Source organism: Diospyros lotus, chromosome 10, assembly GCF_014633365.1.
Source record: "Diospyros lotus cultivar Yz01 chromosome 10, ASM1463336v1, whole genome shotgun sequence".
In the NCBI taxonomy this organism is placed as follows: domain Eukaryota; kingdom Viridiplantae; phylum Streptophyta; class Magnoliopsida; order Ericales; family Ebenaceae; genus Diospyros; species Diospyros lotus.
In genome coordinates, this window is record NC_068347.1 from 34,428,717 (window position 1) to 34,450,809 (window position 22,093).

The following is a 22,093-nucleotide window of genomic DNA, read 5'->3' on the forward strand; positions in this document are numbered from 1 at the left end:
ACGACACATTCATAACTAAGATTACCCAAATATATTTACCTTTCTACTTGCTTACACGTTGACTGGGTTTGAGAAAAGCAAAGACAGGTGGGATCCTTTATTGCCTTCTCCCCTGGAAAGCACCAGAGTTTCATAAAGTATATTAAATATATTAAAATAAAAACATGGGGGGGGGGGCAGTGATCCCCTGTGAGCGAGTGTAGAATTAGGACACGTGTGAGCAGGAAAATGATCCACGCCGGCTGTCCGTCCATCCTCCTTACTGTTCACAATAATTCATCCATGCCAGACAATTAAATTCTCTGATTGAAACAACGCGTGGTGCCAGTCCATCTCTCTCCTCTCCTCTCTCTCTCTCTCTCTATATGTATATGTATATACAGATTGATACATGTATCTGCAGTACGATACATATATAGGCAACTGTGCCGGTGCCATGCCCAGATCTTCTTCTTATTCTCTCTCCTCTTTTCTCTGTATTTAAAAGGAAAACATGAAAAATGATCCAAATGATGTGTAGAGCACACTCCGCTATGGCAGCCTTCCCTCGTTCAGGGGTTCGTCCTCTCTCTCTCTCTCTTTCTGCACAACATATATATGTAGATGTATGCCTCTCGTAGACTGGATCATAGTCGATGATCCGGGCTCGTGTATTTTGTCCATTTGACTGAAGTGTGAACTAGGTTTTGACTTGGTTTGAGAAAAAAATTGGCGCGATGATTTTGGTTGGCAGACCTTGGATTGGACGTTTTTGTGTTGCGTGTTTAATTTTGAGTGAGGAGGCATCGATGATGATTTCCTTCTGGTACTTTTATTTCTGTGTTGTATGATTTGGGTTGCTGGATGACATTTGTAAGCGGGTTTCAAGTTTCAATTGATTTGCTTGCTTGTAGACTTGAAACCTAGTTTCGAAGCACCCATATGGGATTTGGGGGGAGAATATAGAGGAAATATAGTATGGATAATTGCACTTTTCATTGATGTTACCACTATGAATTGTGCGGTTTGAAGATTGGAGCTTGGATTAATTCAGTATAATTATTGGCATCATTGATATTACTAGCTGGTTGTTAAAACCTGCTGCTTTTTAACTTTGGAGTTTGTTCTTGAGATGGATCCCATTCACTTACTATTTGAGTTAATTGTTATTACCCTTTTCTTTTAATTATTATTTGTATTAGATGAGGAGAGGGCTTTGTGTATGGCCGGGTGCAAGACAACTTTGCCTAAGGAAAAATTTATTGTATGGATTCATGCACTTGTTATCAATGCCATTCAAAACTGTACGTGGGGTCAGTCGATCACTTGGAGTTTCTCACTTGTGTAGCGTTGCCAAACTGTCTTCCACGCTGCAAATTGAAATGGTGAGCCGAGCTGTCCATTCATAGTTTAATTTAAATAAATTTAGTCCTGCTTTTGCTCTGGAGGTATCTTGGATAGTGTTTATTTACCGTTGTATGTTGTCTCTGGTTTTGCCTCTTCAACTTATTTCTACTATACCATAAGTTGGATCACTTGGAATGGTATGTGACCCGGCCACTGATTTGTATTTCTAGATGTTTCTTGAGATTACAAGGCATCAGAATTAGCTTCTTGTAGGGAAATTCGTGAACGGCTTTTGACAGAAAGCGGAATCCCCGTTCCTGCATTATGAATAGTTTATTGATGTAATCCCTCTGCTCTTCAATTAACAGCTTCAACTGGACAAAGAGAAAGTATCTAGCTTTATAAAATGATTTTTTTGTCGAATGCCTAAATTGCCTACATGGAACTAGTGCTCACACTTTTGCGTCAAAGTATCAAACACCAACCTTTTTACATTTATACGTTGGCTCTGAGGATTTATAGTTGTAACACCCTGAAATTCTGTGAAATGAAAATATGAACATATATATATATATGTGTGTGCGTGTGTGTGTGTATAATATTTATATATAAGAAAAGAAAAGAAAAAGAAATGAATAAAGAATTAAATATAATAATAAGAAAAATATAAACAATAAATTAGAATAAAAAAAAGGTACAGGAAACTTATGTGTAAGTGTGCATAATTAAATATCATCTAACTGAGTTTTTATAAAATTTCACTCTATTTGTTTGTTAGAATTTTCGGGTAATGCCACATTTGATTCCCAAACAAAAGGCATAGGCTGAGGACTTGAATATGTACATATCATATGGCCTTGACAAAATGTCTTTTCTTCATTTATTTTCTTGAGACTTTTCAAATTTGTCTGTAAAACATTCATGGGTTGTAACTCTCATTTGTAGGATTCCTATTTTCATTATGTCATTGATTATGAGTTCAAATATTTTCTTAATGAGTTTGGAAAGAAATACAGTAAATTTTATATTCCCTCTAGTGATCAAAAGTTTTGAGATACAAGAATATAAAGAAATATATAATATATATGTTTGGATGACCGTAACAGGTATCAAAGGAGTCTTTTGTCTATGCTTTATTTTAATTCCTATTAGTCGGCACAGTGGTGGTTTGCCAATGATTATCAATTGTCACCTTTTGTTCATCATTTGGGCTTTCATTTTGAGCCTTTATTTGATTTTCAACTAATATCAATACCATTTTTATTACAATTTTTTATTTAAAAAGGAAATTATTTTTGTAATCATGAATTATTATATCACATATGCACTTTGTCCATGTAAATAAATGATATTTTGGTTTTGCACATGACTTTGAAGGAATATCTTTCATTTATCTTCTAATATAGACCATGTCAATATCACCTATAAGAAGACTTATTTATATACCTATATACATATAGATATAAGAGATTTCTTATTATATGATATTTTTTGTCACAAGTTCTAAAAGGACTAATATGATATTTATTAAAGGTGCAAAGCTAAAATAATCATGTATATTATATATATACACATTATATCGTCTTATATGTCTCTATATGTATGATTCAAAAACACGCATTGTTTTTTGTGAATTTTATAAGTTTGAGTTTGGTGCAAATTGGACCCATCACAGCTCAGGGTTTAGGTCCCATTTGGTTGTGTTTAAAAGAAAACCAATAAAATGAACAAGAAATAAATAAAAAGGGAACAACATTCCGTTAAATTCTAAGTTTTGGGTTGCGATAATGGTCCTGGATCATAACCTTACTTTTGCATGATTTAATCAATTCATAGATATTTTTGCCAATTGCTCTCACTGCTGATCTTTTCTTGCCTTTTGTATCATCAGGTTCCTTGTCTCAGGGACAACTATGCATATCTTTTACACGATGTGGATACTGGCACAGTTGGAGTTGTTGATCCATCAGAAGCTGTACCCATTATAGATGCATTGACCAGGAAAAATCGGAATCTGACTTACATATTGAACACTCATCACCATTATGATCATACTGGTGGGAATATGCAGTTGAAAGAAATGTATGGTGCAAAGGTATTTATATTCTTTCTAAAAAGTTGATGTGCTCTAGTTTTTATTATTCTAAGACTCTGCTGCTTGTTAAATGTGCATATTGGCAAATTGAACCATAATGCAGTAATCATCTAATAGCTCATATTCTTGCATATGAGATATCCTCTTTAAAGATTATCTTACGTTGACTTCTGTTTCAAATAACTTCATGGACTAAAGAGAGTTTGTAAAATAAAGTAACTGTTTTCAATTGCCTGTTAAGAATGGCATAACTTGGAATTCCTTTGGAGTTTGGGCTTGATGCTTCGCTATTTAGTGGAGAGCTATGATTAAGTAAGTGTTCCGACATAATTGTTCAACTGCAGTGTGAGATTGTTTTAAGAGGATTGGATATATAAATGGTGCTTCCTATAAATTTAAAGGAATAGAAAGTATGAATAGTGCTCCCTATAAATTTACTTGATCCACGAGTAACTTTGGCCTAAAGTAATGTGTTCTGTAAGTATTAGAGGTTTTCATACTTCAAGTTTAAATGCTCTTGCAGTATGATTCTAGTTTTGCTTTCATCGTTTCTTCTTCTTCAGCTTGTTCTTGTGGACTTTGCTCTCCTCCTTTTGAACCCTTGGAAATTCCTGAGAATCTGTTGCCTTACTTTATGAGGCAGAGGGTTTGAGCCATCTTGCATAAGCTAGCACATTGCTTACTGAGTATTTCCTAAGATTTTTATTCATACTTTTCATTAGCTGTAACTAACAACATGTGGTTCAGACCTTAATAACTGATTCTGCTACTTTATTGACTAAGAAAATATCATCCTTTTGGGTTTGATGTTGTAATGTAATGGCTTTACTCTTGTCCTAATTGGAGCTGCCAAGTCTTGAAGCATAAAGTGTATTAAACTGAGTTTGTTACATCTTTTAGTAGCCTCTCAATTGGAGAAAGAAAAATTTGACAATACTGAAACCTTTCCTCTGCAATCATTTTACTGTACCGTAACAAAAACAAGAGTTGGTAACTAATCATTTTATGCACAAAAAATATTTTCTCTATGTTCCTTATACATGTCACTTCCTGTTTCAACACTTTTTCTTAAATATTGACATGTATATATTGTGTTGCTTTATGATAATAAAGAACAATCTTTGAGTGTGGATAAAAACACTTGCTCCCTCATTTCATTTGACCAGTTTGTATTGCTTGATCGGTGTCTCCTCGAGCGTGTGGTGGATGGACAGGAGACTCTGTAATTGGATCAGCTGAAATTAAAAACCAGAGTTTGTTTAAATGATATATATAACTTAGTTTATGGGCTGTTGGGCCTCATTTGAATCTAGCAATATTCATTGGGAAGTAAACAACTGAAAAATGTTTTATATTGCAGTGAGAAACCTTTCTGCATTTGCTCGAAAAATTTGTTAAAGACTTCAAATTATTATTCTAGGAGGCCCAGTTTTCATTTATAAAGGAACTTGTTATGCTTTTGAAGTTAGAATCCTTTCCTTGTTATTGACGTGTCCAATTTTTAGCTATTTAAAATTTCTGAACATTTTACTTGTAGGTAATTGGGTCTGGAATAGACAGGGATAGAATTCCTGGCATTGATATAGTTCTGAATGATGGGGACAAGTGGATGTTTGCAGGCCATGAAGTGTTTGTAATTGGAACTCCTGGACATACCCGAGGTGTGCTTCTCCCTGCTTGATCCCAGTTAATTTTTTCTGTAATCATAGATGATCGTCCAACAGACCAAATGGTCCTTGATTGATGACTTCACGAGAATTCTGAACCAAGATTTCTAAATTCTGCTCATTTTAGTTCCTGTTCTTCCATGTTTTTATGTTATTTTTTTAGCTTTTGTTTGAGAAGTAAATATGATAAACAGATGTCTCTACCATTTCCTGACTGGCTGTGTTGGTCTTAATTGGAAGCAGGGCATATTAGCTTCTACTTTCCTGGATCAGAAGCAATTTTTACTGGAGACACTTTGTTTAGCTTGTCATGTGGAAAGCTTTTTGAGGGAACCCCTGAGGAGGTAATTTCAACTTAAGGCTATAAACATCCATTTGCATTGTGGCAATTATCCCGAAAGGGAAAAAAAAGAAGTATCATTTGTCCACTATTTACATATCTGTTGATGACTTCATGTTGCAAGGGGTTGAGAAATTTGGTCCTTTTTGTAACTTGCTAAAAGGTTGATTGATCATATCAAACATGACTTCCTTAGTGTATTCTGCCACAATAAGATATCTTCAAATGACTTTTGTTTATTAGTCAACATGAGTTATGTACACCGGCCCCAAATGTATTAAAACCCTAGACAAGATGTGACCTTTTTTCCACGTTACCACTCATTTTGATCTGTTTACTGTTCAAACTGATCTGACTTAACCCATAACTATGAAGCCTTTCTTGTTTTCAGCCAAACCATCACTTTTCTTTGTTGGCTGGCTTTTTAAAAATTGGGTCAGGTTTCATGGTAAGTTAGGTCACCTTGGGTTGTAAGTACTTGGTGAGTGCTGCATCAAAACCACTATTGACGCACCATGTATTTTTTGCAGTAGAGATAAACCCTTTTTAATTTCAGTTAGAAGTATTATGAAATTGTTAAGATGGATGTGTTATCACACGAGAAAAAATAAAATTAGAAATGATGTCATTTGTACGAAGAATCGAGTGCCTCCTATTGAAGATAGGAAGCATGAGACACAATTAAGATGGTTTGATCATGTGAGAAGGAGACTAATAAACGCTCTTATGAGGTGAGTGGATGGAATGAAACAAGTACTTAGCAAAAGAGGTAGAGGAAGACCATAAAAAAATTGGTGGGAGACACTTAGGTTTGATATCATTTATATGGGCCTTATAGAAAATAAGATCATAGATAGAAATGAATAGGAAGCTAGAATTCATGTAGCCACCCACGTGGTGGGACAAAGGCTTGGTATGTTGTTGTTGTATTATGAAATTGTTAGGTATTAGGGTAGTTTGCTGTGAGTCTTGTTCACGTTGATGGTTGAGATGATGATGCAGTAGCAGTTACGTGATTAGTAAAGACCACAGTTTGTTTGGAGGATCCTTTAGTCTCTGGTTTGGATAGTTGGCCTCAGAGTTAGCTTTCTTTGTCTAAATTAAATCTACTGGACTTTCTGATGGAAAGTCAACTGTAGTCCCATCTCAGCCTACTTCCAAACCTTCTGGTGCTTTACAGTCAACTTTCTTCATCAACTGCGTCCCCTTCCTCCACATAGTTGACCTCTCAGTTGGTTCTTACTTCACCTTAACCTGCCCCCTTCAACCTCCTCCCAGTTTATTTTACATGACACTAACCGTAAGTATCCAGACCAAATTAATTATATCAAGGATTACACGAACCAAACTGTTCAGGTACAAGCCCACAACTATGACATGTTTCTCAAATGAACATATAGCCTGACAATGTTGCAACATGTGTCAGTTTATTTTGGTTCTATAGCCTAGTAGTTGAAGATCAAGCATGCGCAATCAGATTGATACATTTTCATTCAGCTCTAACATGTATATATGTGAATAGCTTTCTATTCAACATGTTAATATTTTTAAAGATTGCGATGCTATTTCTCACAATTCAAGTGTTACAAAACTTATTTCTTTGTTCCAGATGTATTCTTCTCTTGAAAAGATAATGTCTTTGCCAGATGACACTAGCATATACTGTGGTCATGAATATACATCAGTGAGTGTTGTTTCTGGCATCCTTTTTACAAGTCTTTTCCTGTTATTACTCCATTTTGCTGACTTCAGAACCCTATGGGGGACACTCATTGTGATGCCACTTGTTTTGACAGGGTAATTCAAAGTTTGCATTGTCCATCGAACCCAGGAATGAAGCTCTTCAGTCCTATGCTGCTCATGTAGTCCATCTCCGTAACAAGGGCTTGCCAACAGTAATTTTGTTAACATCTTCATTTCTTTATATATAATGTCCAATATTGTGCACTTGTTATTGGTGAGACTGCATTTTGTAAATGTTTTTGCAACCGTAAGTTGAAACTTGAAAGTTCCATCTTACCGGGAAACTGCCAAAAAAGCGCAATACTTCCCAGTTCTGAACTCTGGCCCTCTGCCAGCACATATCAACATTTTAGTTATTAAGAAGGGTTAGGGGTCTACTCTATTACATTCGAAAAAAATTGTTTATTTGGTTTTGATCGGGAACATCTTGTCGACATTTTTCTACACTTATTATGACCCTTATTTTGGCGATTACTTTTAGAATATGGTTTTAGTCCAGACAACGAACATTGCGCGAATGGATGTATTCATTGTTGTTTTCATGTCTTTTACCTGCTCGGGCTTCTTCATACTCGGATCTCCCTTAACCGGGTAACTGCTTTCAACTGTTTTGTCCCAGATCCCGACCACTCTGAAGAAAGAGAAGTCATGCAACCCATTCCTGCGCACGTCGAACCCAGAAATCCGGCTGTCATTGAACATCCCCGAAACTGCAGATGATTCTGAAGCTTTGGGTGCCATTCGCCAAGCAAAGGATAACTTTTAGATCAATTGCATCCCCTCCCTCTCTCTCTCTCTCTCTCTCTCTCTATGTATAGAAGAGAACACCTTTATTAGCATCTGTATGTTAATTTTCAAGGTTTTATTGGAGATCTTAAGTGTTCTATATAGTTGGGTCTATCTCCTTATCTAGCTGTGTATCTGTCACGGCAATGGAATGCCATACTCCTGGAGAAAAGAGAGCTTTTTGATTGTATTTTAAGTTAGATATTAATGTCATCATTCACAACAGCCCTTCATAATTTTTCACTCACTCCTGATATCCATTGAAGAACTGTTCTTATACGACCGTTTTGTAGAGTTTTTATTTTGTTATTTTCATTTTCGTTTGCTTATATTTATTTTTTGTTTTTGTTTAAAATAATAAAATTTATGAAAATGCTATTTAGACACTTCGATGCATTTGGTGACATTTGTGCACCAATGATGCATGGAAATGTATTGGGGGAGCTATTTTGATGTTTTTTAAAACATCAAAAAAATGTTAAAAACTTATTTTTGTAATTTTTCTGTTAATAAAGTGTTTATTTAAATATCTTTCTTGAAAAATAAAAATTAATCATGTTAACAAATTTTAAATAATAATTAACTTTTGAAAAAATAGATAAAATAAATGAATTAACTAAAATATAATCAAACCAACTAAATTATTCAGGTGACTAAATAAACCAAAATATAATTCAAGTTGGTCGGTTAATCAAAAATCCAAACTTTTAGAGAAAAGCCAAAGAAGATATTAACAAAAGCAGACGAAAAAGAAAAAGAGTTGCAAGTTATAGAGGATTGGAAGTTGATTGCTGGAGACTGGAGACTTGGAAAGGGCCGAGCTAGATAAACACAAAGGCAAAGAGGGTGGGGAAGGGTTAGGTCGCCGGCTTGGTGACACCGACTCAAGACTAGAGGATTGAAAATTGATAATTGAAAAAGATGTCAGCACAGAGCTGGAAGTAGACAGTGAGTCTGTCCATGACAAATTAGAACGGAAACTGACAAAGAAATTGACTAGTCTACCTAGCATCAAATGCAAGAAAAATATTATTGATATACTACACTTTAAAATTCTCATTAAGCATATAAAAGTATATGGCGATAAGAGATATTTTAGTCATAACACCTTTTTATATAATTCAAAATGTACAAAAATGATGTACAAGTAATATAATTATAAAAATAAAGATAGATGACAACCGTCAGGTCATCAAAGAGGAATGGGAAAGGGCAATGCTGCAATGCACGAGTACTTTAATTTGATGAGTTAATTTGGTAAAAAAATGAGTGAATTTTATAAAAATTGACATAATTTTTTGTTAATTAAGTTATTTTAAATTTTTTAAATACAGGGATTGAATCGAATCATACTAATTAAAATATTCAAAACCCTAAACCGAACTCAACTGTTTTACAAAATCATAAATTTTGATCTATTTAATTCGATTAAATCAAATGTTACTCATCCTTACTAAAATGTTTAATTAAATTAATTATTTTATTTTATTTATTTCATTGAGGTCGAACCTAAACCTGTGGTTGAGCCCTGGGATTTGACGCGGAGTTGAAAAGCCACCTACAAATTTGGTATGGATTAATATTTGTATTGATTTTTAAGTAAAATAAATTCCGATCCCTACTCAAGCGTTATGGTTGAACAAACAAACTTCATAATAAAGTTACAAAACAAATACAAACACGTATGTATCTCTGGGGCCCACTTGCATGAGCAATATTTTCTCCGTACAGGCGCCAAAGCACCCCTCAACTTTCCATTCCATTTTCTCGCCTCCCAAACACCCCCGCCTTCGAATACGTCTCTCCCCCCCCCCCTCTCTCTCTCTCTCTCGCTCGCTCGATCGACCGGAAATGGCGATAGACTCGAGAGTCTGCGTGGTGATCGGAGGCAAAGGCTTCGTCGGAAGGTCCCTCGTCGGAAGGCTTCTGAAGGTCCGCGATTGGGTGGTCCGAATCGCTGATTCCGCTCAGTCTCTCCAACTCGATCCCTCCGCCGACCAGGACACCGACCTAGCCGAAGCCCTCGCTGCCGGTCGCCTTTCCTATTTCCACGTCGATGTTCGCGACAAACATCAAATCATTAGAGGTTAGATGCGATGCCATGCGATGGTTTCAATGTATATCTGTGTTATATATGTGGATATGGATTTTCATCGTAATTTTCTTTAATGTGATGATCGTCCTTCTTCGTCTACGTCGAGTGTGTAACTCGATTTTTGATCCGTGTTTTGTTCGGTTGCTGGAGAAATGCAAGTGACGGGTGGAATCAGAACTGGCGTTCAATTTGTGCGCGCTTGCATGATAGTTTTGCTTATTTACATATCGTAATTGGTTCAATACGATGATTGTTTTCGTTTGATAGGTGAAAGATGATAGAGAAGGGAAGGAAACTGAATATTGAGTTCTATGTGCCCGCAGTGGGGCGCACTCGCGCGCATAGAATTGCATATACATGAAATTTTGGTTCACTACTAGAGATATTTTTTCTTTATCTATTTGCAGTTTATAAGTTGATTTCTGATCTGCGTAGTGTTTGTTTGGTATGTAAAGGGAAGCAAGTGGGAAATTTATTTATTTATTTATTTATTTTGGCAAGTGAATTTGACTTGTATTTGTGTATGTTGTTATTGGTAGTGATCCTTTGATTTCTTTTGGCAAGTTAAATGTGGCTTGTACACGTGCTACGGACATGCATATTATCAAATATATGATTCTTGTCCTTTGTCTATGTAGAGTGTCACTTAATTTTTTCATTGCCTTAGAAAAAGATAGAAACCAGTCTTGATTCTGATGACTTCTCACCGTGTTTGGTTTTGGGTTGCTGCTCTAAGGTTTGAACTTTTTTCTTGTCCACCCTTTTATCTAGAAAACTGAGTGGAGAGGCAGGGATCTATGGATTCTGTCTTTCACAAGCATGTATGCGGTGGCAATGAAACATCTAGTACTTGTTCTTCTTCCACATAGAATAATAGTTGTAGTTTAGCTCCTATATGGTTGCCAGGGCAATGCTAGGAAAGTATAGAGCACAAAATCTTAATTACTGTCAAACATGCCCAACCCCAGTTTGGCTAATATCACTTATGTTAGAGCATAAAAAATAATCAAAACATTGATATGTGTATTCCATTCACTATTTGTCTGTGAATTTGTTTCCAAATCAATTTTTCTCCTAAATGGTGGCATGGTATAGCATCTTTACTGATGTTGATAAGATAAGCTCGTTCACATCAACTTTTATGCCTTCTTTGATGTCACTGTGACATCCCACCATTAGATTTATGGTGATAGTCTATCACCCATCCTTTCTTGTGTGACTGAGTGAATGTGACGTGAGAGGTTTTTACTTTCGTTTGTCTTGTGCTCTTGTTTTTTTCATTTAACTCTTTCATGAAACTTCACATTCTTTACAACACAACATCCAACTGCTGCTGGAAAGTAACTGCATCTGTTATATACCTTGCAGCTGTTGAAGGTTCCTCTGTTGTTTTTCATGTGGAGACTTCTACCACACCCACACAGGATTTCTATGTTTGCTACACACTTGTTGTTCAAGGTTAATGCTATTAATCCCAGTAGTTCAGATTGTTTAAGTGAAATTCTGTTTGCAGATGCTTCCATGAGGTGATCATGATCACTTACTATAAGATTTCTATTTAGGTGCAAAAAACATCATCAATGCTTGCCGAGAATGCAAAGTTAAACGGCTAATATACAGCAGTTCTGCAGATGTGGTTTTTGATGGTTCACACGATATACATAATGGAGATGAGTCCTTGCCATATGCTTGGAAAGTATGTTATTTTTCAGGAGGTTTCTTGCTCATATGTTTAATAGAATATCTCTTAGGATCTCTTTACTCACTGTGCATTCCTCTTTTTTCTCCTGTTAATATGGGTTATATGATAAAGTTCGAGGATATGCTGAGTGACCTAAAGGCACAAGCAGAGGCACTGATCCTGTTTGCAAATGATATTGATGGCCTTCTGACATGTGTACTTCGTCCTAGCAATGTATTTGGACCTGGGGACACAGAAATTATTCCTTTCATAGTGAATCATGCAAAATATGGCTGGTCAAAGGTTTGAAAAGTATTTCCAAACTTCATTTATTGGTTTTGTTTCTTGTATTATTATGTGTTTTGAAGCTTTTCTTGCCAGCTGAATGTCATGGATTATTTTTCTTTTTCTTTTTCTTGTTTCTTTCTTTCTTCTTATTTTTAGTTTTGGATTTACAGTGGACTAACTGACTAAGTTTTGAAATTGGTCAATTTATATCTTCCTAGTAAATATCATAATCAGTTTCTTCCCTCAACTTTCATGGCTGGCTTGTTGTTGCCTTCAACATGGAATTCTGCCTCTCCTAGCTGATCATGTATAATGCTATTTTACCTATAGCAATGTGCCAATGGCAATAAACATTGAAACATATGGCTTGATCAATTGGCAGCTTTTTGGTTCTTCTAGTAATTGCTTTTGGAAAAGGGCACTATATGCTCACAATGGCTGTCACTTTCTAAAGTCCAAACTGCTATAATTGCTGTCTTTTCTCGTGGACTCTGCTTTTTTTTTTTTTTCCTGCTCTTCTGTGTTTTGGATATTTCCTTGTGTTTTTTGCTTGTCTAAGCACAAAGAAATTATTTACTTAGTCATTTTTGAATAAGTAATAGAGTTTCTCATTTCAGTTTATTATAGGAAGTGGTGAAAACATGTCTGACTTTACCTATGTGGAGAATGTTGCCCATGCTCTTATCTGTGCAGAAGAAGCTTTGAGTTCTCGAATGGTTTCTGTGTCTGGGAAGGTACCCATAAATTTTGACTTGTTTCAATTAATTCTCCTCATTTAATTTTAATTGTATTCTGCATGAGTGGAGACTTAAGTTGTGACAATTTGCAGGTATTTTTCATCACAAATCTTGACTCAATAAAGTTCTGGGACTTTATATCTCTAGTATTGGAAGGCTTGGGCTACCAAAGGTAATAAACATAGTGTTTTCTAATATATGTTGTTTTCCCAGCCATGGAGGCCCAGGGTTCAAAATCTATGATAAGAGAATTAGCAGTATGACAGTTATTTTTCAAGATACCCTTGCATTTTTTGCCATTAACATGCATATTATAGTTGAATCTGCCATTACCTTTATCATCATCTTTGTAATTGTTGAATTGTTCTAAAGCCTAAGTTCATAGGAAGAGAGGTACTTTAACTTTTATATTTTATTTTTACTCTCCACATGCCACCTCATAGACTCACATGTGACTAGGCTTCACCATATGATTGGACCAAACATGTGCAACTATTAAAATATTGGGTTTGAACTACGGACATTTGTTTTCTATGTTCCAATGTTGAATTGTGAATCACTGTCTCATCTAAATGTGTAAGCTGATAGAGGGGTATTGTCTCCGTATTATATTGAAACAAAACTAGGATGCAAAAATAAAAAATTCCATTCTGCCTAATTCGTCAGTTGGTACTTGTAGTACTGGCAGTACTGCAGAAGTGGTATCCGAACTATCTTTCTTTTAATCGTTTTGTGTCATCTGACTTTATTATTTTCTTTTCTTTTTAGCATTGGGGGTGGGGGCTTATTTTCATATGTGTGCCTATATTGCAGGTATGTCAGTGCTTTTAAAGTTTGTGCATGACTGATTGTAACATCCAGCAGTTTCAAATTTTTAAATTTAGTTACTTCTGTGCTTTTGATGGGGCATGTTCTCTGTCAACTGTTTGTATCTGTCCTTAAACACCTAATGCTCTCATAATCTTTATAGAAGCTAAAGGACATCCATATTGATTATTTTTCATCTATAAGTTTGTGATGAAATTTCAATGCTTTCTGAACATGAGTAACCCCTTTCTTCTACTTACAGGGCTATGATAAAAATTCCATCAAGATTGGTTTGGTATGTTGTTTTGTTCATTAAATGGATGGATGCAAGGATGGACTCCAGAAGGCTTTTTAAGAAGTATCCCTTAGTTCATAAGTTTGTTCAACTAGCCTTGCGCACAAGAACTTTTAACTGCTCTGCAGCTCAAGCACATCTTGGATACTCACCAGTCGTATCCTTGGAAGTAAGTTTACTGGTTTGATAGTTCTTGGATATTTAACCCTCCTCTTCTATAACAAAACTGGTGGCCAAGCCCCTTAAGAGACGGAATTTAGGTCTGAGGTGTTAGTGGTACACTTTGCTTTGTGGTCAGTTAGGATCTTTAGTCTATCTTGTGCCTTGTATAAACCCATTTCTGTTGGCTTTCCCTGCTATGACTCTTCTGGTCAGAATATGAATTTTGCTTTTGCAACTCTGTTTTAATATAATCTGAAAGGAATTTTTTTTTTTTTTCTCTTCGCTCTCTAGGTCCATTCTATTTCTTTGTTGGGGCAGATTGTGAGATTGGACTTTTTCATTACATAGGGAAATGATAAGTTATTGCTTTATTTGCTTTTGACACATTGTTAGAGTACGGACCATATTTTGGGGACCATGCTTTCCAAGAGTTTTCCAACCACATAATAATGGACTATGACTAACTTTTAAATTTCCTGCTTTTGCAACTCTCATTATCATCATCATTATCACAAGCTTTAATCCCACTAAGTAGGGTGGTAGCATGAATCTTGGTTGTGCAGTCATTTCTATCCATTTTTCTGTAAGGCCATTATGTTCTCATGCCAAAGAATTTTTCACCAAGTATTCTTTGGTCTTTCTCCACCTCTTTTATTACAAATGTCTTCCATTCCATCTACTTGTTTCACAGGTGCTTCTATTAATCTTCTTCACACGTCTAAATTATCCTAATCACATCTCACACATTTTATTTCAGGTGTCACTGCTACCTTATTATGAATAATATCATTTCTAATTTCTTTTCTTGTATGGCCACATTTCCACCTTAACTGCACATTTCAATTGTGCTCATATATTTAACATGATATTTTTTTTTAATAAAATTTTCAGTGAGTTCTTTTTTTTCTTTATTAATTCCCTTTTTTTTTTGGTTGGGGATAGGTGGTGGGATTTCATTACACAGGGCAAGAATGGTTTTTTACTTTATTTACTTTTGACAATTGCTAGAGTCAATGATTATCTTGTTCATAACATGCTTTCCAAGGGTTATGCAACCTCATAATGGCATATGACTTAACTTTTAACTAATGTTTCTGTTTAGATTTTGGTTTGAGGATTAGTTTTTTTACTTGACATAATGAAGGTTTGGTTTTAGTCTGAAATTGAAGAATTTAACTTGTTGGAACACTAAATAGTCTGGGCTGTAGACTAAATTTAGGTGGATAAATTTAGTTAGGGTTTTGTTTGAATAGAGAATGGAAGCAGACAAGATGATAAAGTAATCAAAATAAGTGACAATTATATCTGTTCACTTTCAAAATATATTGGGTTTTTATGAAAAATTTAAAGGCAAAATAGTAAAATCACTAAAATATTTACTAGTACTTTCCCTTATCATACAAGTAAAGATTTTGAGGAGTAGTTTTCTATGGACACATTGAATTATGTTGTAGCGCTTTATTTTGTTCATAAGTACACAATGCTTCTGTTATTTGATTAGAGATGCCTTACTTGGTGAAGGATGGTAAGAGTTTATGAAGAATTGGGCACAGTCTGATATTTTTGTCTTCAGTTTTCTTGTTTTGGCACAATTTTATGGAAACTAAAAATGTATCATACCATTTCAAGTTGAAAATAATTTTTAAATTCTTTTTTGTTTTGTTTGTTTTTTTTTTTTTTTGGGGGGGGGGGGGGGGGGGGGTGTCAACATGAACATGTTCACTTGTTTTGTGTTTTAAACCAAAACACCAAGCTGTGATAGGCCCATGCGTGTGAATGGTTTCTTGATATTATAAAGTCCAGTGACATTAGGACATGCCTAGAGCTTTTCATTTAAAATGGTGTGTTCCAATCCAACATATTGCTCTTCATGCATAAATGGGAGCATTGTTCACCAGCCTCATAACAATGTCTGCAACTTAAATATATTCCATTTGGCTTATATTTCCCCATCCTTAATAAAATGCCTATTATCTGGATAGGACTAAAAATAATTTGGAAAAGTTCCTGTAACATAGAACCACATTTTCAAGATTCTTTAATCACATTGCTTCTCTGGTGGTTCTGCTGATTCCATTGGGTCACATGAAGGTTCCCTTTTCTTTTCCTCTTGAACATATTTGCTAGATTGGTTGCTAATGGATCTGCTTGAACAAATTATTTTTGACTTTTGAAGTACATTAATTTGGTCAATACCAGCAGATGGCTGATCTCACTGATGCAAATGCTGTTTCCAGTCTTTTTATATGCCTTTAGAAAACATCAAAGAAAGGTGTTATCATTTGAAGGGTCATTGCAACTATGGAAATTATAGACCTGAATTCTTCTTGTGTGTGATTGCTGAATATACAGGAAGGTATCATGTTCACCATCCAATCATTTTCTCACTTAGCCAGTGACAAAACCTTTTCAAGGGACAGTGAATTTGATGAACCTTCAAAAGTGGATAAGCTTTTAGGCAGTGGGAAAGGTACAGCCTTATAATATGATGATTTACATTGAGCTGTTTAATGATAACACTCTTATATTTATAACTGAAGTTTATGTTTTACCTGTTTTAGAAAAATTGCATTTGGGTGGAATCATCATTGAGTTGACCTGATTGTGTTTAATTGAGGTTTAAAATCCTATGATCTTGCAATGTCTTGACATATAAACTGTTTCGTTAAATTGTCCCTGCACTTTTTTTGCCATGGCCATCCCTGTACACTCCTTTTATTGGTAGGACACCCTCTCTGTTACATTTCGGCACAAACGACGTTATTTGAAATCAAATTAATTAAAAATTTAAAATTAACCAACCTTTAATTAAATTCTCTATATGATTTTTTTTTTTTTTTAAAAGACCAAAGAATAGAACCTCCATTCTATTCATTAGAAGGATGCAGCTTTGTAGTGTTGTACATCGTGCTGTGTTTCTCTTAGTTGTACCTTGTGTGAGTGAGTTTGTTTTGTAGAGCTGTATATGTACCTAATTGTGAATAGAGAATTCAGATATTCTCTTTCCCTCCATATCTTTGTCTCTCTCTTGTTCACACTGTTCTTTGGCCAAAGTTGCTGGTGGCATCTGCAAGGGAGGGAGGGAGGGGGAGAGATCAAAGAGAAGATCCTCTGCCTCAAAATAACGGGGTTTGATTCAGGCAGAGCCCTGTCCCTCAACCCATCTCTGCACACGGCCTCTTTACACTCCATCATCTCCTTCCTCAAATCAAAGGGCATCCATCAAGACGTAAGCACGATCTTCAGCATTTACCTCAAAATCCTCACCTTCTACATCAAATCTGACCTCAATCCAGTCTTTAGCTTCCTCTCAAAATGATCTCAGCCTAAATCACAGCTCCAGACAGGTAATCAACAAGTGCCCAACATGGCTCATTTCCAGGATGAGAGATCAGCTCCCCCCCCCCCCCCCCCCCCCCCCCCCCCCCCCCCGACGGGGAGTTCTAGATTGCTGTTGACTGTGGTTTAAAGATTTGGAGGCTTTGGCATTTGTAAGATCCAATGTTGTTGGTGCCTAATGTGGAGAAGACCTTGATGCTAAAGCCAGAGTATTTGTTGGGCTTGGGGTTCTCAAAGGAGGGAGTGGTGACCATGGTTTGGAGGCGTTGAACAATTTCAACCACTGTTCTGTAACCCCATCACAATGCAGTTCCTGCAGCTCCCCCCCAGCAGCCCTTCTTCCTGACTTTGCCACTGCTGGCAACTTTGGCCAAAGGAACATGTCTTTTTTATTTCTTTAATTAGATAGAGAGAGATTATGAAGTTGGTTATTTTAACTTAATCTAATTAACATCATTTCTGTCAAAATGTAACAGAGGGGTTTCCTGGCAATAAAGGGAAAATACTGGTGCTTCTGGGCAAAAGGCCCAAACCATAGGGAGTGTGGGAGCAATTTAACCAAACTGTATTTTGGTTTTTGCTTGGATTATGTGTTGGACTCTAAAATTTATGGGTTTCATGTGAATGTATTTTAACAATAAACATATATACAGGTTAGCATGTAATTTTAGGCCATCATGGTACTCACTCTACAGATTCCTAGCTAGCTGTAGTTTGGCCTTGATGCCTGAGTTTTGCAAAAGCCGTCTGCTTTAACATGCAATTGAAGGAACATTAATGACAGTTTTGTTTGTCACCATTGTTCCTGAGACCCACATCCTTCAGTAATTCATGATAGGCATGCATCTACAGTTTTTTCAGATCTGCTGAAGCAAGTCAAAACCACTATGGTAGCTACATCTTTTAGACAATTTTGTCTACCTTTTGACATAAATGAGTGTATTCAAAATATTTTCTAGGTAATATTCATGTTTCAGTAATATGCATGCAATTATGATCTCCTTTATGAGACTTTCTGAAATAACACAGTAAATCATTTTCTTTCCTTCTGAAGAATGACCTGTGATTATAATTGTTGCAGTTGCGGACATTCTTCTGTGGAGGGATGACAGGAAATCATTTGCGTGTTTTCTTGTTCTGCTTCTGCTGTATTACTGGTTTTTCTTTTCTGGAAGAACATTTGTCTCTTCTGCAGCTCTGCTTCTTTTGGTCATTACAGTTTCAGTATCTGGATATGGAATTTTGTCAACAAATATGTGAGTATTTGGTACATAAATATTCTCTCTTTGGTGAAACAAATGAAGACAGGAGAACGGATATTTCTGAGTTTGAAGAAACAATGTTTTCTTCAAACTGCTTATTGTTATCAGTATACTGGCTTGGTCTTGCTCAATACATGCTTTCTGATGTGATTTTATATTTTTTTTTGCTCATTTATTTTTCTGACAGTAAGTTTCCAGTGCATGCTAAGGCTGCTCATGATTTTTTTTTTTACACTCACAGATTATTGTATTTGAGTCCTTGCTTTATTGGTAATGTGTAAAGATCATCTGAACTTGTCATGTCACATACCTATTAAATAGAGAATGGTTAATGTAGTAGTGAAGCATAATCCTGCCATTAAAAGTTATGCAGTTCTCTTTTCAGGTTTTTATGCTTAATATTGATATAGCTCTTGATTTGTATTTGTGTTTAGTGATTAAAATGTATTCTTCCAAATTATTTCAGGTTTATTGACTGTGATGCCTTTGCAACAGATTCGGTTTCAATCAGAGGATATCTTTATCTTGTTTTGAGATCTCAGAAGTGGATATGATGAACTTAGTTAAAACCATAACAATCATGTGGAACAAAGCGGTTCATGTCACAAGAGCACTGGCCCAAGGAGAGGACTGGAATCTTTTCTTCAAGGTACATGGCTGTTGTAAACTTGCATCCTACGTGCTATTGAGGTAGTCTGATTTTGAATTTTGTTACATTCATTATGCTTTGCCACTTTTTGGAGGTTAATGCCAGCCCATGCCAAAGAACAGTCACATTTGTGTATATCCAAGCATTTTCGCATTTAGAAGCCACTGATTCAAGATTTATTTTTTGTTTGTCTAATAAATTAAACAAAATCTCAATATAGCCCTTTCCTTGGTTTGAGCCTTTTAATATTCTACTAGTTATTGGATCCTAATAATGATTTCTATTGATCAAATCATATTTGAGCTATAGCAAACAGTCATCTAAGGGTCCATTTGGTTCATTGGAATAGAAGTAGAGAGAATGATAATGGGCATGGGTATAAGAATAGGAATAGAATGAAACGACTATTCCATTCCATTGTCATATTTGGTACTATTAGTAATGAAATGATCATTTCATTTTCTTCCATTATTATGTTTGGTATGATAAATTTGGATGGAATTAAACAAAAAAGTAACTGAATGAAAAAAAATGTCTTCGGGCCAAAAAATAAAATATTCATTTTATTTCTTTGGGTGTTAATTAAATATTATTTTTATTTCTTTGAGTGTCAAGTAAATATTATTTTTATTTTTTGGGTGTTAGCGAAATATTATTTTTATTTTTGGATGTTAATAAAATATGGTCTTTATTTTTCTGGTGCTAGTGAAATATTTTTTTTTGAGTATTAATAAAATATTATCTTTAATTTCTTGTCTAAGGATGTTTAGTAATTTTCGGAAAAAATGAAGATAAAAAAGTGATTGCAACAATTTTGATGAAACGACATGTGGATTCCATCCACATTTTAGATAATCAAAGTGGTCCTATTGCATTCATTCGAATATGTATTGGTTTGACCTCCAACTTGGCTAAGATCATGAATAAAGCATCTTTGTTAGGTGATAGCCTATAGAAACCATTGGGATACATCACCCTTCTGTCTTCACAAGATGTTAGTTCAGAGGTTCAAATTCATATTTTTGTCCTGTACTTTCACTTTCACATGATGTTAGTTCGAAGGTTCAGATTCATATTTTTGTTCTGTCTTCACATGGCATTAGTTCAAAGGTTCAAATTCATATTTTTGTCTTGTACTTTCACTTCTTTTTTTTTCTTGTAATCATTTGAATTTTTTGTTATTTCAATTACACTTTTAAACCTGATTTTCAAGTCAATTTAATTTTTGTACTTTGATATTTTTTTCGTGTGACAATTCAAACATTTCGTTGTTGCAATTACACTTTTGGACCTGCATTTTTTTGTCAATTTAACTCCTGTATTTTTTTGTGTAAAAAAAGAAGGTAAAATGATATAATAAAGTACATGTTACAATCTGTTCACATCAGAATACAAGGGTTAAACTGACTTGAAAAAGCAGGTTTGGGGTGTAATCAAAACAATGAAAAGTTTGGGTTGCCAAACGAAAAAAAGTCAAAGTATAGGAATTAAATTGACTCCAAAATATAAGTATAAGAGTATAATCGAAATAACGAAAAGTTCGAATGGTCATACGAAAAAAAAAAGACGAAAGTACAATAACAAAAATATAGGTTTGGCCTAATTAAGTAACTGTTTACATTCTTTTCATCTCAGGTGGCTGGTTCCCTCTATATTCTCAAGTGGATAGTGTCCTACTACTTAACAGCAGCAATTGGCATAGGTAAAGTTTCAGTTTAGCTATTTCAGAGATGATGATCGACTTGTTACTATTCATTACCTGAGGCTGTCTGCTAATATGCAGGGCTGGCCCTGGCATTCACTGCATTATGTGTTTACGAGCAATACGAAGAGGTAATTGATGGAATTGCAAAGTTCTTCTTCTATGCTATGAAGGAAGCCCTAACACTTTTGGTGAAGAATCTACCCATCTCGGTACCCTCGCTTTCGCACAACTCTAACGCTTGGCAAGCAGATAAAAGGCCTCCTCTAGGGTCGGATTAACGACAATAAAAGGCCTCCTCCAGGGTTGGATTAAAGACAAAGGGGAGGGTTTCGACAAAATTTTAGTTCCAAGTGTAGATATTCGATGTGCGAACCGGTTGAAATTCTTGTACAAGCTTTTTAAACTTCCATTTTACTTGATGAATGTCTTGCTTCACTTCTTTAGGGTGAATTGCATAGTTTCCTCTTTGTTATTGACAGGTATCAAAGATGCATCTTTATAAATATATGCATGAGAACATGAATTTTCTCTACCTTTTAACCTCCTATAGTTGTATGAGCGCTGTTTTCTCCGGTCATTTGATAGAATCCTAGTTTTAGAATAATGATACTTTAGCTCATATGTCGGGTCAAGTGAGCAAAATGTATATTGTTTTGAGTTTAACAAATGGTATATTGGTCCAAACGTTTGGAGCTGAAAATGGGTAAATGTTCATTTTTCCGTTGTTATTTTGTCCATTTGACCCTAAAATTTTTGCTGTGAGATTAAGAATGATGTTTGGTATTTTTTTAATTATATATTTATATATAAATATTATTATTAAAATAAAATAAATTATTTTACACACCAAGTTTTGTCAAAATTTTTAATTTCAAAAGTACCCTGTTTCATAATAATTATTATTTACGCCATTTTTAGGACACATACAAAATTATTTAAAATTTCACATTGTTTTCAAATTTGATTAAAAATTTAGTGACAGATTGTTATATATAATTTAAGTTAGGAAGATTTTACAACATGCATAATTACAAATAAAAATAATTAACGAGATTTAATTTATATAATTGATTGATTCTAATTGACGGGATTAAAGTTTGTGATAATTTTATAAAA

At 35.1% G+C, this 22,093-nt stretch overlaps 2 protein-coding genes and 1 pseudogene across 4 annotated transcripts; all 3 read left to right on the plus strand.

Annotated features, from left to right (window-relative positions):
• Positions 1 to 310: 310 nt before the first annotated feature.
• LOC127811343 (probable hydroxyacylglutathione hydrolase 2, chloroplastic) lies at positions 311 to 8,236 on the plus strand. Of its 2 annotated transcripts, XM_052351104.1 has the most exons (8): positions 314 to 557; positions 1,182 to 1,364; positions 3,218 to 3,421; positions 4,959 to 5,082; positions 5,332 to 5,432; positions 7,038 to 7,112; positions 7,225 to 7,323; positions 7,791 to 8,236. In XM_052351104.1, the coding sequence occupies exons 1-8, from the start codon at positions 501 to 503 to the stop codon at positions 7,935 to 7,937; spliced, it is 990 nt and encodes a 329-aa protein (XP_052207064.1). In that variant the 5' UTR covers positions 314 to 500; the 3' UTR covers positions 7,938 to 8,236. The 2 variants fall into 2 exon arrangements, with proteins under 2 accessions (XP_052207065.1, XP_052207064.1); XM_052351105.1 differs by lacking the exon at positions 1,182 to 1,364 and having other exon boundaries at positions 311 to 557.
• Positions 8,237 to 9,690: 1,454 nt separating this feature from the next.
• Positions 9,691 to 21,400, plus strand: LOC127811342 (3beta-hydroxysteroid-dehydrogenase/decarboxylase). 2 transcript variants are annotated; one of them, XM_052351103.1, is made up of 12 exons: positions 9,693 to 10,043; positions 11,421 to 11,510; positions 11,615 to 11,748; positions 11,866 to 12,036; positions 12,639 to 12,755; positions 12,851 to 12,930; positions 13,828 to 14,029; positions 16,375 to 16,492; positions 18,443 to 18,617; positions 19,119 to 19,272; positions 20,908 to 20,974; positions 21,056 to 21,400. In XM_052351103.1, exons 1-12 carry the CDS (start codon positions 9,809 to 9,811, stop codon positions 21,253 to 21,255), a joined length of 1,743 nt encoding a protein of 580 aa, XP_052207063.1. In that variant the 5' UTR covers positions 9,693 to 9,808; the 3' UTR covers positions 21,256 to 21,400. The 2 variants fall into 2 exon arrangements, 1 of the variants encoding a protein (XP_052207063.1); XR_008025652.1 differs by lacking the exon at positions 21,056 to 21,400 and having other exon boundaries at positions 9,691 to 10,043; positions 19,090 to 19,272.
• LOC127811344 (uncharacterized) lies at positions 16,503 to 17,755 on the plus strand (annotated as a pseudogene).
• Positions 21,401 to 22,093: the final 693 nt, after the last annotated feature.